At 39.9% G+C, this 13504-nt stretch overlaps 1 protein-coding gene and 1 long non-coding RNA gene across 3 annotated transcripts in view; one reads left to right on the top strand and one right to left on the bottom strand.

Annotated features, from left to right (window-relative positions):
* LOC122550865 (uncharacterized) overlaps nucleotides 1-1989 on the bottom strand; it is a 36449-nt gene extending 34460 nt beyond the window's left edge. The window contains exon 1 of one of the 2 annotated variants that reach the window (XR_015757476.1): nucleotides 1808-1989. This is a non-coding gene — a long non-coding RNA (uncharacterized LOC122550865). The remainder of the gene's footprint in view (nucleotides 1-1807) is intronic. The other variant, XR_015757477.1, reaches the window with a different exon arrangement.
* On the top strand, nucleotides 1983-12914 carry ndufc2 (NADH:ubiquinone oxidoreductase subunit C2). Its single transcript, XM_043692218.2, has 3 exons — nucleotides 1983-2165; nucleotides 4379-4522; nucleotides 12721-12914. Exons 1-3 carry the CDS (start codon nucleotides 2027-2029, stop codon nucleotides 12768-12770), a joined length of 333 nt encoding a protein of 110 aa, XP_043548153.1. The 5' UTR covers nucleotides 1983-2026; the 3' UTR covers nucleotides 12771-12914.
* Nucleotides 12915-13504: the final 590 nt, after the last annotated feature.

Raw genomic sequence — 13504 nt, 5'->3', positions numbered from 1 at the left:
AAATTGGTGGATGACACAAAGATTTGTCAGGTATCTGGTAATGAGGAAGAATATCTTGATTGACAGGAAAATATAGATGGGTTGGTTAGATGGGCAGATGGAACTTAACCCTCAAAAATAAGGTGATGCACTTCAGAAGATATAACAAGATACGAGATTACTCAATAAATGGCAGGTCACTAGGAAACTCAGTGGAACAGAGGGATCTTGAAGTGCTTGTCAACAGATCCTTGAAATAATTTGGGACAGATTAATATGATTGTTAAGAAGGCATATGGATATTTGCCTTGATCAGTCATTGGCATAGATTATAAGAGCAGGAAGGTTATGTTGAAGCTCTATGTAACTTTGGTTAGGCCACAGCTGTGTTCAGTTGTGGCCACCATACTAAAGGAAGGATGTGATTGCACTGAAGAAGCTGCAGAAACGATTCACCAGAATGTTGCCTGGAAGTGACTGCTTTAGCTATGAGGAGAGGCTGAATAAGCTTGTCATTTTCTTCACAGTAGAGTAGGCTGAGGGGGAAGCTGATTGAAGTGTGTAAGATTATGGAGGGCATGAACATGGGTAGGAAGCAGCTGTTTCCCCTATTTGAAGGTCAATAACAAGAAGTTTAATGAGAAGGACAGGAGTTTTGAGAAGATTTGTAGCTCAGGTTGAGGCTCAGTGAGCAAACATACATCCAGAAGGACAGGAGGTTTAGAGGGGATTTAAGGAAATTATCTTTCAACAAGAGGGTGGTGAGAGTTTGAAATATACTGCCTAGGAGTGTAGATAAACTGGGAAAACTCACAACCTTTAAAAAGTATTTGGATGAGCACTTGAAAAGTTATAACATTCAAAGCTATGGACCAATTGCTGGAATGTGTCTATCATATAGGTAGCCAACAGCCCCGAGGTACCAAACTCCAATCAAGTTTGAATTTGGTATTTTGACAATATTAAAACCAATGAAACGATCTGATGTTTTAGGATATAAAACTGGGAAAAATTGAATAGTCGAGCGAAAACTGCCAAAAAACCAACACATGGAGGCTGCTAGTAAGAACTCAGAGATACTGTCTAGACACAGAGAAAAAAATCAAACTGACCTGGAGAGTAAATCTACAAAGGAAGATGCAAAGAGAAGATTCGACAGCTGGCTGGTTTTGAAATTTGAATTTTTCAGTAAATCTTAATTGGAGATTTTATCAGACCAGTATTGTAGAGGGGAAGGTAATAGATAAGTTTAGATAAACGAATTGTAAATAGTTGTTAGTTAATATTTTCTTAGACTTTAAAAAGTAAAGTTGTTGCTGTGCTCTTCCAGCACCACTAATCCAGAATCTGGTTTCCAGCATCTGCATTGTTTTTACCTTGTTAATTTTTATTTTAAATAGTTACTTTTGGGATAGTTCTTCACCTCTCGAATTTTCAGATTAAAGCATGGGGTAAATCTTTTCTGTGTTACTGGTTTAAATTAGCGAGGGTTAACCCAGTGTCGCTACATACGTTTTATCATTAATTACTCAGAACCCAATACATTTACTTTTAGTCATGGAAGAAAAAGTAAAATGTCCAAGTTTTCTTTAAATTACCCTTCCTTCTCAGTGAAATAATGTACCAGTTAAAATATATTTAAAATAACAATTTCAACTGTAAATTGAAGAATTTTATCTATTCTTCTTGTTCTAGTTTCAGAGGTTCTGACAATCCAAAAGTACCTGCCTCTTATGAACACTTATTTCCTTGCGACAATCTTGCTTAAATGACATCCTTAAAGCTTATTGCAATATGATTCTTAATCAATATTTAACTGGAAAGTTACCTGATCAGTGAATTTGTTTTCTGAGTTGGGAGTTTATAGTTAAAACAGGCATCGTGTGTGTTTGGAACATGACAATAAACTGATGCCTTGACGACAAGTGAGTGAGGCGGAACAGTTGTTACCGGGTGCGGGTGTCTACCCGGAGCTGTGAAGGAAGCTGAACCGTCTCTGTTGCCCTTTGAATTGTCGTCCGGGTCGGGTACACGGTGACCGCTGGAAATGGGGCTCCTGCCGGTCGAGGCGAAGGTCTTGCCGCCCCCGGGGATCGTCAACAGGAACAGCGTGTGGCTGGGGTTCATCGGCTGGACGACGGCGGTGCTGCAGAACGGCCTGTTCCAGCGGCCGCCGCTCAAAGCTGGTGAGTGAAGGTTAGGCAAAGCCCGAGGCTGTAGGCCCGAGTCCTTCAGAGACAGAGAGGGCGGACATAACAAAAACATCATTATCGGCGAGAAGTCCCATCACGTTTTTGTGCATTTTTCTTTCGTCATTGTCTGCGAAGGGAATGGAAGTGGGAGTTGGTTTGTTGTTGTCCACATGGGCAATAATTACTTCAAAAATTAATCCTGCAATTCGCATCAGCATCTGCCACTTTCGTCTGGCAATAACCTTAGCGATTATATGTGTCTTAACCGTTTGGTTTATATGGTTGTGAGGTATAACATCACTGGACAAATAATTCAGAGTTGCAGGCTAATCCTTTTTAGGGCATAGGTTCCATTCCCACCATTGCAACTGGTGGGATTTAAATACAATTGGTAAACCTAGGCTATAAAGTGTTCCTACCTCTGAACCAGGAAGTCTGCTGTCGAAGTGTGTAATAACATCTCTCAAAATACAATTTCAGTAATTGCAACCATGACAATTAAACTGGGCATCCATGGGATTTGTGGGCTAAACTGTAGCCTACCCTACCAGGACTGCTTAAGTTGTAGTTTAATGAACAGTGAAGGAGAACATGCTAGGAGCACTATTTGGAATACCAAAACTTAGTGTCAATTTAGTGATGCTGCAGCACAAGACTAAACAGCAGAAGCAGCATGCAATAGAGTTAAATGATTTCATGGATATCAAACATAATCAAAATGATGCAAGTTGTCATTGAGTGTGCAATCAAGTAGCACTGCTCTTGCTCAGCAGTTATCTACTCATTGACAATGGTCATTCTAGGCCATTCAATTCTTGGCCTCAATACAGCCTAGGTCTAAACATAGGGGCTGAATTCCAGAGGTGAGCTTGATATCAAGGCTGCATTTTATAATATTTACTAACACAAGTATCATCCACGTGACTGTGACCATCTCCAATAAGAAATTGATGCTTGGCTTCATTGTTGCTGAATCACCACTACCAATATTCTGGGTTTACTACCAGCCAGAAACTCAGCTAGACCTGCTATATAAATACTCTGACTACTAGAGATGATCAGATGGTGGGAAGTTTATGGTGAATAAGATTCTTCCTGAATTTGCTTGTCCACCAAAGTGCAAGTGAGGCGTGTGATGGAATACTCTCTTTTGCGTGGATGAGTGCAACTGCAATTACCTTCAAGAATTGACACCATCCAGCACAAAGCTTCCTGCTTGATTGATGCTCTATCAGCTATCAATAATATCCTTTCCCTTCATCATAGATGTGCTATGGCAGCATCTACAAGATGCATCTGCAGTAACACATGAAAGGTCTCCGACAACACCTTCCAAATTCTCAAACTCAGTCATCTGGACTGTTTCAGATTTGTGCTCCATCTGTTCGAGTAGAGCTATGTTAATAATATGGAAAATTGCAAGGCACGCCCTGACTACAAAAAAGCCGGGCAAATCCAACCAAGCTAATTACCACCTTAACAATCTATTCTCCACCATCAACAAAGTGATGGAAGGTGTCTTAGATAATGCCACCAAGAAGCAATTGGCAATAACCTCACTTGCATTCAGTTTGGGATCAACGAGGGCCACTCAGCTCCTGACTTCATTAATATCTTGTTAGAAGCCACGGGTTTTGCAAAATTAGCAAGGGCAGCATGGGAATATTGCCACCTGTAAGTTCTCCTTCAAATCACACACCATCTTGACTTGTATTTAGATTGCTGTTCCTTCAGTGTTGTTGGGTGGAAATCCCAGAATTCCTTTCCTAATGGCACAATGATGTATCTTTGCCACATAAAATGTTCTGGTTCAAGAAGGCAGTTCACCATCACCTCCATGGCAATTGGGATGGACAACAAATACTTGCCTAACTAATGATGTTCATATCCCATGTAAGAATTAAAAAAAACAAAGTTTGAATGGCAAATTTTGCTGAAACTGCTAATCATGAAGCTTGACTAAACTCTCAACTAAACTTCAGGTGTCAGACTAAGGTTTGCACATGAAATGATACATTCATGGTGTGTTCATATCACTCTTCTGTGCCAATCTTCTATGAGTTGTTATATTTGGCAGAGCTGTACCACAGAATCTATTATTTATGTAATAGGCACAGGTCAGTTAGAGACCTGGTGTTGCTGCATTCAGGCTTTGTTACTATTATTGAGTATTAGATGATGAGTGTATACTCTTTCTTTGCTTGCAGGTTTGCACCGGCAGCTTCTCTATGTCACTGTTGGATGGTTTCTTGGTTATTATGTCACCAAGATAGAAAATTATAAGACTGCTAAATTTGACCGTGAGATGATGGAATATATTCGGCAACACCCAGATGACTTTCCTGAAAAAGGTATGTAATTTGCTGAGTACAAATTTAAAGAGAAAGAAAAAATGTATATAGTGTGTAAAAGGGTGTTTATTCTTTAGACAGGTGATGGACTAACCATCTCTCCAAAAGCATTTATAATGAAAGGAAAAATAATTTTGATAGGAAAAACCAGCAGATTAATTATATTCAAAATAAGGCCAGTCTGCTTTCTAAAACTGTTAACAAATTTCCGGTATAAGTTACTGGTGTTTCAGTAGTGAAGTTTATATAGATACATTTTGGGGCTGCATTTTTATGAATGTAGAAACTAGGATTAGAAGTTTGCCTCTTTGTCCTGTTCTATGATTCAATAAGAGCAGTTGATCAGTTAGAATTTCAAATTCCACATCCCCACCTACCCCTGATAACTTTTGATTCCCTTGCTTAGCGAATATCAACCTACCTCTATTGCAGGGAGTTCCAAAAATCTCTCAATCCTCTGAGGAGCAAAGAACAGTTTTTTACTTACATTAAATGCGAGGGATCATGTGAACTTTGGCTGTAAAAACTGTTGATAATTAGTAAGAATCAAAGGGACTATTCTCTGTTGCTATGTTCACAGTGAAAAGGCTATAAGTCCCTTGAAACCCATAGATATGTACTCTTAACAAGAATGTAAAATGCTGTTCAGAAAGCAACACCTTTTGTTTCTAAGATGAAAAGCAGTTGCATCAGAGATAACTAATTAAGCAGGACTAAGATATTTCCTTAGTCAAATCATTAAGAATCAAGTTACAGAACTTCCTATAAATGCAGCAATGTCACAGAATGGTGGCAGTTGCATCTTTGGTCTTGTGTAGAGTACAGCTCTCTGAGAGTTAAGGGAGCAAAGACGTAAATGTTACTAGGCTAGCAGAACAAGCAGAAAAAATAATAACTTTATTGTACACTGTGTGGAATTCAGGTTAGTGCTCATTTTCAGTTTGGAGACACACGTGAAGGAATAAAATGCTGGAAGATTTTCCCATCTTGGAGCTAGGGAAATAAATCTGTGGTGTTGAACAGAGAAATAGAGTTGGCCAGTGTTTGTAAAGCACCCATGAGGCCAAAAACTGTACAGGAGTTTTGGGAACAGACTGGGAGAAGGCAATCTAATAAGCATAAGCTTGAGCTTCAAATTCCACAATTGTCAAGTGTTGAAGGAAACTAGGAGGATCTTTATTGCTGTGTTCAAAATTGTGAATAATTTTGACAGGGTAAACAAAGACATTCTGTTTAAACTATTTGTATGTCAACTAGGGGATCACAATATCAAGATTGTCAGCAAGAGAGCTAGGAGTGAGATGAGAAGAAACATCTTTATTTGGAGAATAGATTCATAGAATCCCTACAGTGTTGAAGCAGGCTATTCAGCCTATCAAGTTGACACTGACCCTCTGAAGAGCATCCCACCCAGACCCACACCCTTAACCTATCCCTGTAACCCTTATTTCCCATGGCTAATCCACCTAGCCTGCACATCCGACACTATGGGCAATTTAACATAACCAGTCCACTTAACCTCCACATCTTTGGACTGTGGAAGGAAACCGAAGCACCTGAAGAAAACCCATGCTGACATGGGGAGAATGTGTGAACTCCATAAGGCTGGAATCGAACCTTGGTCCTGGTGCTGTGAGGCAGCAGTTCTAACTACTGAGCCACTATGCTGTCCAAGTTGTTAGGGTTTGGAATGCACTGACTGAGTGTGGTGGAGACTGATTTCATATAAGGTTTCACAAGAAAGTGATTAATTTAGAGGGCTGCAGAGATAGGGCTGGAGAATGGGACGAGCTGGGTACGTCTTTCAGGCGCTGATACTGACGTAATAGTCTCCTTTGTTCTGGAAAATTCTGATTCTTTCAGCAAAAGCTAATGGAAGGATGTGTCTTAATCTGTGTGCCTTTGAAAATGTCTGAAACACTGTGGAGAAATAAAAATGAACTGGGCTTTCTTTTTCACTTGTTCAAAAGAAGTGAGTGTTACTGGCTATTATCTCCCCTCACTAATTACTCAAACACTCCCTTCTGGAAATGCTGGAGTCCTTAGGGTGTGGATACATTTGCAATGCTGTTTGGAAGAGAGTCTCAGGATTTTGACCCAGTGACAGTTAAGGAACAGCAATATAATTCAAAGTCAAGATGATGTCTGAGAAGAACAACTTGTTCCCTTGTATCTGCTGTTCATTTCCTTCTAGGTGATAGGTTCGCAGGATTGGTTCCAAAAAGAGAATTGAATGAACCTTCATGATCTCATAATGTTTAAGGGTCCTTTTGAACTGAATTAGGAAGTTAAGCAGGAGCTGAATTTAAACTCTATCTCTTCACTAGTTATTGTATTAAGTTGGCAGTGCTTGCGTTTTTTAAAAGACAGTTTATTCAATCTCTTTCTGTTTAAAAATATGAACCGTTATATAGTTTGTTCAGTTAATCATTGGTTATTCAAATTTCTCTTGCCATGTTAACAGTCTTTATAGAGATTGTAACATTGGGTGATGATCAGTAGCATGGCTTATTTGTTGGTTGTAGTAAGTTAGATCAAGTTGGAAAATCTTGCTGAATTTTTCTCTCCAAATTTAAGAGAATGAGGGGATATAGAATTTGTTGTGGTTCTGTTCGCCGAGCTGGGAATTTGTGTTGCAGACGTTTTGTTCCCTGTCTCGGTGACATCTTCAGTGCTTGCAACCCTCCTGTGAAGCGATTCTATGATCTTTCCTCTGGCATTTGTAGTGGTTTGTATCTGCCGCTTCCGGTTGTCAGTTCCGCTGCAGTGGTCGGTATATTGAGTCATTGAGGCATGGCACTCATCCACAGATTCAATCAATAAGCATATTGACCTGGACCCGATATACCGGCCATTGCAGCGGACAGCTGGAACTGACAATCGGAAGTGGCAGGTACAAACCACTATAAATGCCGGAGGAAACATCACAGAAGCACTTCACAGGAGGCTCCCAAGCACTGAGGATGTCACCTAGACAGGGGATGAAACCTCTGCAACACAAATTCACAGCTCGGCAAACAGAACCACAAAAACGAGCACCCGAGCTACAAATCTTCTCCCAAACTTTGAAACCAGGTCTTGCTGCATATGGACATGGACTACTACAGTATCTGGGGAGTCACAAAACATGCTGAATGTTGTGCCATCATCAGGAAGCAACCCCATTTCTGACATGATGACCTGAAGTAATATTGATAAAGGAGCTGAAAGTGCTCAGATCTAGGACATTACCCTGTGAAACTCTTACATTGATGTCCTGGAGCTGAGAAAATTAACCTCCAATAACCATAAGGTTCTTCTCCTGTGATAAAATTCGAACTTGCTGAGAGTTTTCTTCCTGATTCCATACTCTAGTTTTGCTATGGCTGCATTTTGCTACATTAGCCAAGTGCTGCCTTGAAGTCTCATCCCCCTGCCTCTTCAGGAGTCCAGCTCCTTTGTTCACATTTGATCTAAAGCTGATGTGAGTTAGGAGCTGAATACTGACAGAGCAGAATTTGAGCGTCAGTGGTTTCAGCTAAGTAAGTGCTAGTCGATAGCATTGTTGATAACGCTTTCCATCACTTTACTGATGATCGAGAGTAGGTTGGACAGGGGCACTTATCCTCAGTGTTGGGTAGATACCAATGTTGCAGCTGTATTGGAACAGCTTGGTTAGGGATTGAAGCACATGCAGGAGCACAAAGCTTCACTGCTACTGCAGAAAATTGTTAAGGCCCACAGCCTTTGAATCAACTAGTGCCTTCAGCTGTTTTGTGATATTACATGAGAGAATCAAATTGGCTAAAGATTGGAAACTGTGGTACAGGAAATCTCTAGAAGTAGTGGTGGATCACCCACTCACCATTTCTGGCTGAAGAATATTGAGAATGCTTTAGCCTTGCACTGATGGTGGGTGAGGATATTTATTGAGGGTGAGGATATTTGTGGAGCCGATTCCTCCAGGGAGTTGTTTAGATTAGATTTCCTGCAGATTAGATTCCCTACAGTTTGGAAACAGGCCCTTTGGTCCAACAAGTCCACACCGACCCTCTGAAGAGCAACCCACCCAGACCCATTCCCCTACACCTAACACTATGAGCAATTTAGCATAGCCAATTCACCTAACCTGCATATCTTTGGACTATGGGAGGAAACCAGAGCACCCGGAGGAAACCCACGCAAACACTGGGAGAATGTGCAAACTCCACACAGACAGTTGTCCGAGGCGGGAATTGAACCCGGGTCCCTGGCGCTGTGAGGCAGCAGTGCTAGCCACTGTGCCGCCCTGTTTAATTATCCACTCCAGTTCTTTGTTGGATCTGCAGACTTAGATCTGACTCATTGTTTGTGGAATCACTTAGTTCTATCCATTATTTGTGATTTATACCATTTGATGTGCAAGTAGTCCCATTTTTTAGCTTCATCAAGTTGACACCTCATTTGGTATGTCTGGTGCTGCACATGGCATACCTTCCGGTCCTGTTTGTTGAACCAGTCTTGATCCCCTGGCTTGATGGTAACTGTAGAGTGGGGAGATGCCAAGCTGTGAGATTGCACATTGTGCTTAACTACAATTCCTCTGCTACTGATGTCCCAAAGTGCCTCATGGCTGCCCAGCCTTGAGTTGCTTGGTTTATTTAAAATCTATCTGAGTTAGCAGTCCAGAAATGCCACAGAACACAGTGGAGAGTATTCTCTCTATACCATTTAGTATGTTGATAGTGCAGCACAACACGATGGGATCCTTTATGTGAAGACGGCTCTTCATCTCCACAAGGTCTGTGCAGTTGTCACTTCTACAGATACTGTCATGGACAGCTGTTTCTGCAACAAGCCTGTTGATGAGGATAAGGTCAAGTATTTTCTATCTTGTTTGGTTCATTCACCATGGGTGATTGACATCCCCACCCAGAGCATATTCTGGGCACTTGCTACCCTTGTTGCTTTTGTTCAACATGAAGGAGAATTGATGTGTCAGCTGGGGAAGGGTTCAAGAAGGAGTAATCTGCAAAAGGATTCCTTGCTCCTGTTTGACCAGATGCAATGACCATATGCCACTGAGCTGCTGCTAGGTCTTTTGGACAGGACATAGCCAGGAATGGTGATGGTTATATTTGGGATGTTTTCAGTAATCTTAGTGCCAAGGTATTCCTTGACTAATCTGAGAGTCCGCTTTTCCACTTTTGGCACAAGTGTGTGTATCTCTTCCAAATTATGCCATTTGTATTATACTAGCTGGTGGGGCTGTTGTAGCATAGTGGTAGTATCCCTGTCTCTGAGCCAGGAAACCTGAGTGGAAGTCTTACCTGTACCAGACGTAATAACATGTCTGAACAGGTTGATTAGAAAGCACCAGTACTAGCTGGTGTCTTACTGAGCTGAATGGCCCAGCTACTCTCATACCCACGTTGCTTTTAAATTTACATCTGAAATCACATCTCAGTAGGAATCTGTGTTTAAGTAAAAAGAAAGAGCAGAAATATCACTTTAAAATAGAAAACAAAATTGAGCCCCAAATTTCCTTTTAAATTAGAGCCATAGAAATGTCACAACATTGTTGTGGGAATGTCATTATGAGGAGGATAAGTGCCCCTTGTGGCTATAGTTAGACAGTCCAGCAGGTGGCTCCACTGACTTTCTATCTCCAGAGCTAAATTTTGCAAAGGTTGGAAATTAAAAACATTATTTATTTTCTGGTGTTAAACAATATGCCATGGCAAGAAAGCAATGAATAATATTTTGAGTAATATGTGGCTACAATACCTGGTGAAATGCTTTCAATATTAATATACATATGAAGCTAATCATTTTTTTCTTCTTGAAGTGCCACTTGAGGCCCCTTTAGTTGTTCAGCCAAGCCATTTCATAATAAAGTGTATTTTTTGAATATGATGCATTAATGTTTTTTTCCCTGTGAAAATTTTGAAGTTCTTAAGTGAAGCATTATGGGCATAATTTCCAAAGTCTTTGGAAATCAATGGTATTGAGTAAATGGCACCTTTTACAGAACTCCTTAAATCACCCTGGCATTGCATTAATTGCATTTAACTACAATTATAATTGGGAAGTGAGGTAGTTTAATATTGGTAATGTTTTGAAGCTTCATGTCTTCATTGAATAGTTGGCTCTAATCTTAATACAACATTATTAAGAATAATTTGCACTTGTTAGGGATCATAGGAACAAAAGTAGGCCATTCAGTCTATCAAGTCTGCCCCACCATTCAATGAGATCATGGTTGATCTGATAATCTTCAAATTTACTTTTGTGCCTTTTTCCCATAACACTCAATTTGCTTACTGATTAAAAATGTATCTCCACTTTGAACATGTCTAACAAACTAGCCTGAACATCTCTCTGTGTGAGAGAGAATTCCGCAGGTTCACTACTCTAAGAAAAGAAATTCCTCCTCATCTCCATCTTAAATGGGTTACCCCTTATTCTGAGTTTATGCCCTTTGCTCCTTGACTGTCCCCCAAGTGAAAACAACCTTTCTACATCTAATTTGTCAAATCCCCTAAGAATCTTGTTTGCTTTAGTAAGGTCTGCTGTCATCCTTGGAAGATAGGAACAGGATTAGGCCATTTAGCCCCTCGAGCTGATCCTACCATTCAATGAGATCACTGCTGATCTGTGGCTTAACTCCATATACCTGCCTTTAGCCCGTATCCCTTAATACATGTGCTCAACAAAAAATTCAGTTTTACAATTAACAACTGAATAACATGACATTTAGTTATGGATTGCCACCCTGAAAATGCCTCCGTATCCCAACTCTCTGTCAACTATTATTCCTAAACCCCACTGAATGCAGGCCCAAACTACTCAATCTTTTCTCGTAAGACAGTCTGTCTATACCCAGGATCTAGCTAATGAATCTCCTCTGGACTGCCTCCAATACCAGTTTATCTTATCTTGGATAAACCTATGTTCCAGTTGTCAGACTAGTGTCTTGTATAGTTTTAGCAGGACTTTCATATTTTATATTCCATTCCTTTTGAAATAAATACCACCATTTTATTTGCCTTCCCAGTACCCATGGAACCTGTATGCTAGCTTTATGCACAAGCGCACTAAAATCTCCTTGTGTTGTAGCTTTATATAATCTTTCCCCGTTTAAGTAATATTCAGCTCCTCCATTCTTCCTGCCAAAGTGTATAACCTCCCATTTTCCCACCTTATATTCCATCTGTCAAGTTTTTGCACACTTACTTAACTTGTCTATACCCTTCTGTTAACAAGGTGTTATCCTCACCGCTTGCCTTCAATCGATTCTGGTCATCTGTAAACTGGGTAAACTTTCCACATATGTGTTTTTTAAATATATATAACATAAACAATTATGACCCCAGCACTTATCTCTGTGCCACTCCACTAGTTACAAATTTGCCATCCTGAAAATGCCCACTTATCCTAACTCTGTCACCTATTACTTAAACAGTCCTCAATGCAAATATACTATCTCCAGCACCATAAGATCTAATCTTATGAAGTAACCTAATACGTGGTATTTTATCAAATGCCTTGTGAAAAGCCAAATATATTGTATCCACTGCTTTTCTTTTACTTATCCTATTTCTAGTAAACCTATCAGGCATGATTTCCCCTTCCTGCAGTCAAGCTGACTGGTTAATCATATTAGGTATTTCTAAATGCTCTGCATTTAAATCCTTTTTCCCAATTGCAGACATTAGTGACTTGGCTTTGGTTACCTTTTAATTGTATCATTCTCTTTTTAAATACAGATGTTATGTTGGCATATATCCAATCCTCAATGTCTTTTCTAGAATCTAAGGATTCTTGGATGGTTACTACCTGTGGAACCATTATCTCTATAGCTGCTGTTTTGAATATTCCAGATGTGTTCCATCAGCTCTGAGTGGGTTAGCTCAGTTGGCTAGATGACCTGAATGTGATGCAAGATGGCTTCACACCTTGTTCTAGCTACAGCAGTTCAAGGAGGCTTGCCTTTCCTCACACTTACCCAGTGATGTTTTCTAAGTTGTCTGTGGCCAGTTGTCCTTCTCTGTAATGGAGAGAAATGTTTATGGTCCTTTATGGACAATAGCAAATTACCTTGTTTAGTTTAGACTAGTAACTTCCACTGAGACAACCACACTAAGAACTGCAACTTTTATTTTAGGTCTGCTTGAAATTGTTAGTTACTATTAAATATTTTCAGTATGATTGATAGTTGTTTTTGTTTTTTTTTTCAGAAAAAAAGACTTTCGCAGAGATTCTGGAGAATTTTCATCCAATTCGTTAAATTACTTGGCAGTAATTCTTAGTTGCCTATGTTGGGTAATTACTATAACTCTCAGCACTGTCTGTCATCTATGTATAAAAATATGCCGTGTGCTGATGGTCTTTCTCATTGTAAGTTACTTTATAATAAATTATATGAAATGACTGTCCTGTTTTGTTTAATCCTGATATTAAAGGAGAGCACATTTTAATGCAATCAGGACTAGTTTTATTCAAAAAGCAGAAAGATGGTTATTGATCTCTGATCCTTTTGTGCAATGTGGTAATTTTGAGGCAGACAGTAAATAGATTATTGCAATGCAGTTTAAATAACCTTTGAGAAATTTTGGCTGGAAATGATAGAAATTTTGGCTGGCACTCAAACAATCTATTGTACCTTTAATATAGTCTATTCCTGCTTAACATTTTTAATATCTACTGTCCCATTTTTATTAAGTGCTATATAAATGTTTATGGAAATTTGACACCTAACCACATGGAAATATTAGAATAGGTTCCTTACAGTGTGGAAACAAGCTCTTCAACCCAACCAGTCCACACCGACCCTCCGAAGAGTAACCCACCCAGACCCATTTCCCTCTAACTAATGCACCTAGCACTATGGGCAATTTAGCATGGCCAATTCACCAGACCTGCTCATCTTTGGACTGTGGGAGGAAAACAGAGCACCCAGAGGAGACCCACTCAGACATGGGGAGAATGTGCAAACCCCACACAGGCAATCGCCCGAGTCTG

This window comes from Chiloscyllium plagiosum, unplaced genomic scaffold (assembly GCF_037043375.1).
Source record: "Chiloscyllium plagiosum isolate Xiang-an unplaced genomic scaffold, Cpla_swu_hap1 HiC_scaffold_6, whole genome shotgun sequence".
Classification (NCBI taxonomy): Eukaryota; Metazoa; Chordata; class Chondrichthyes; order Orectolobiformes; family Hemiscylliidae; genus Chiloscyllium; species Chiloscyllium plagiosum.
This window is presented reverse-complemented; position numbering and strand designations above follow the sequence as displayed.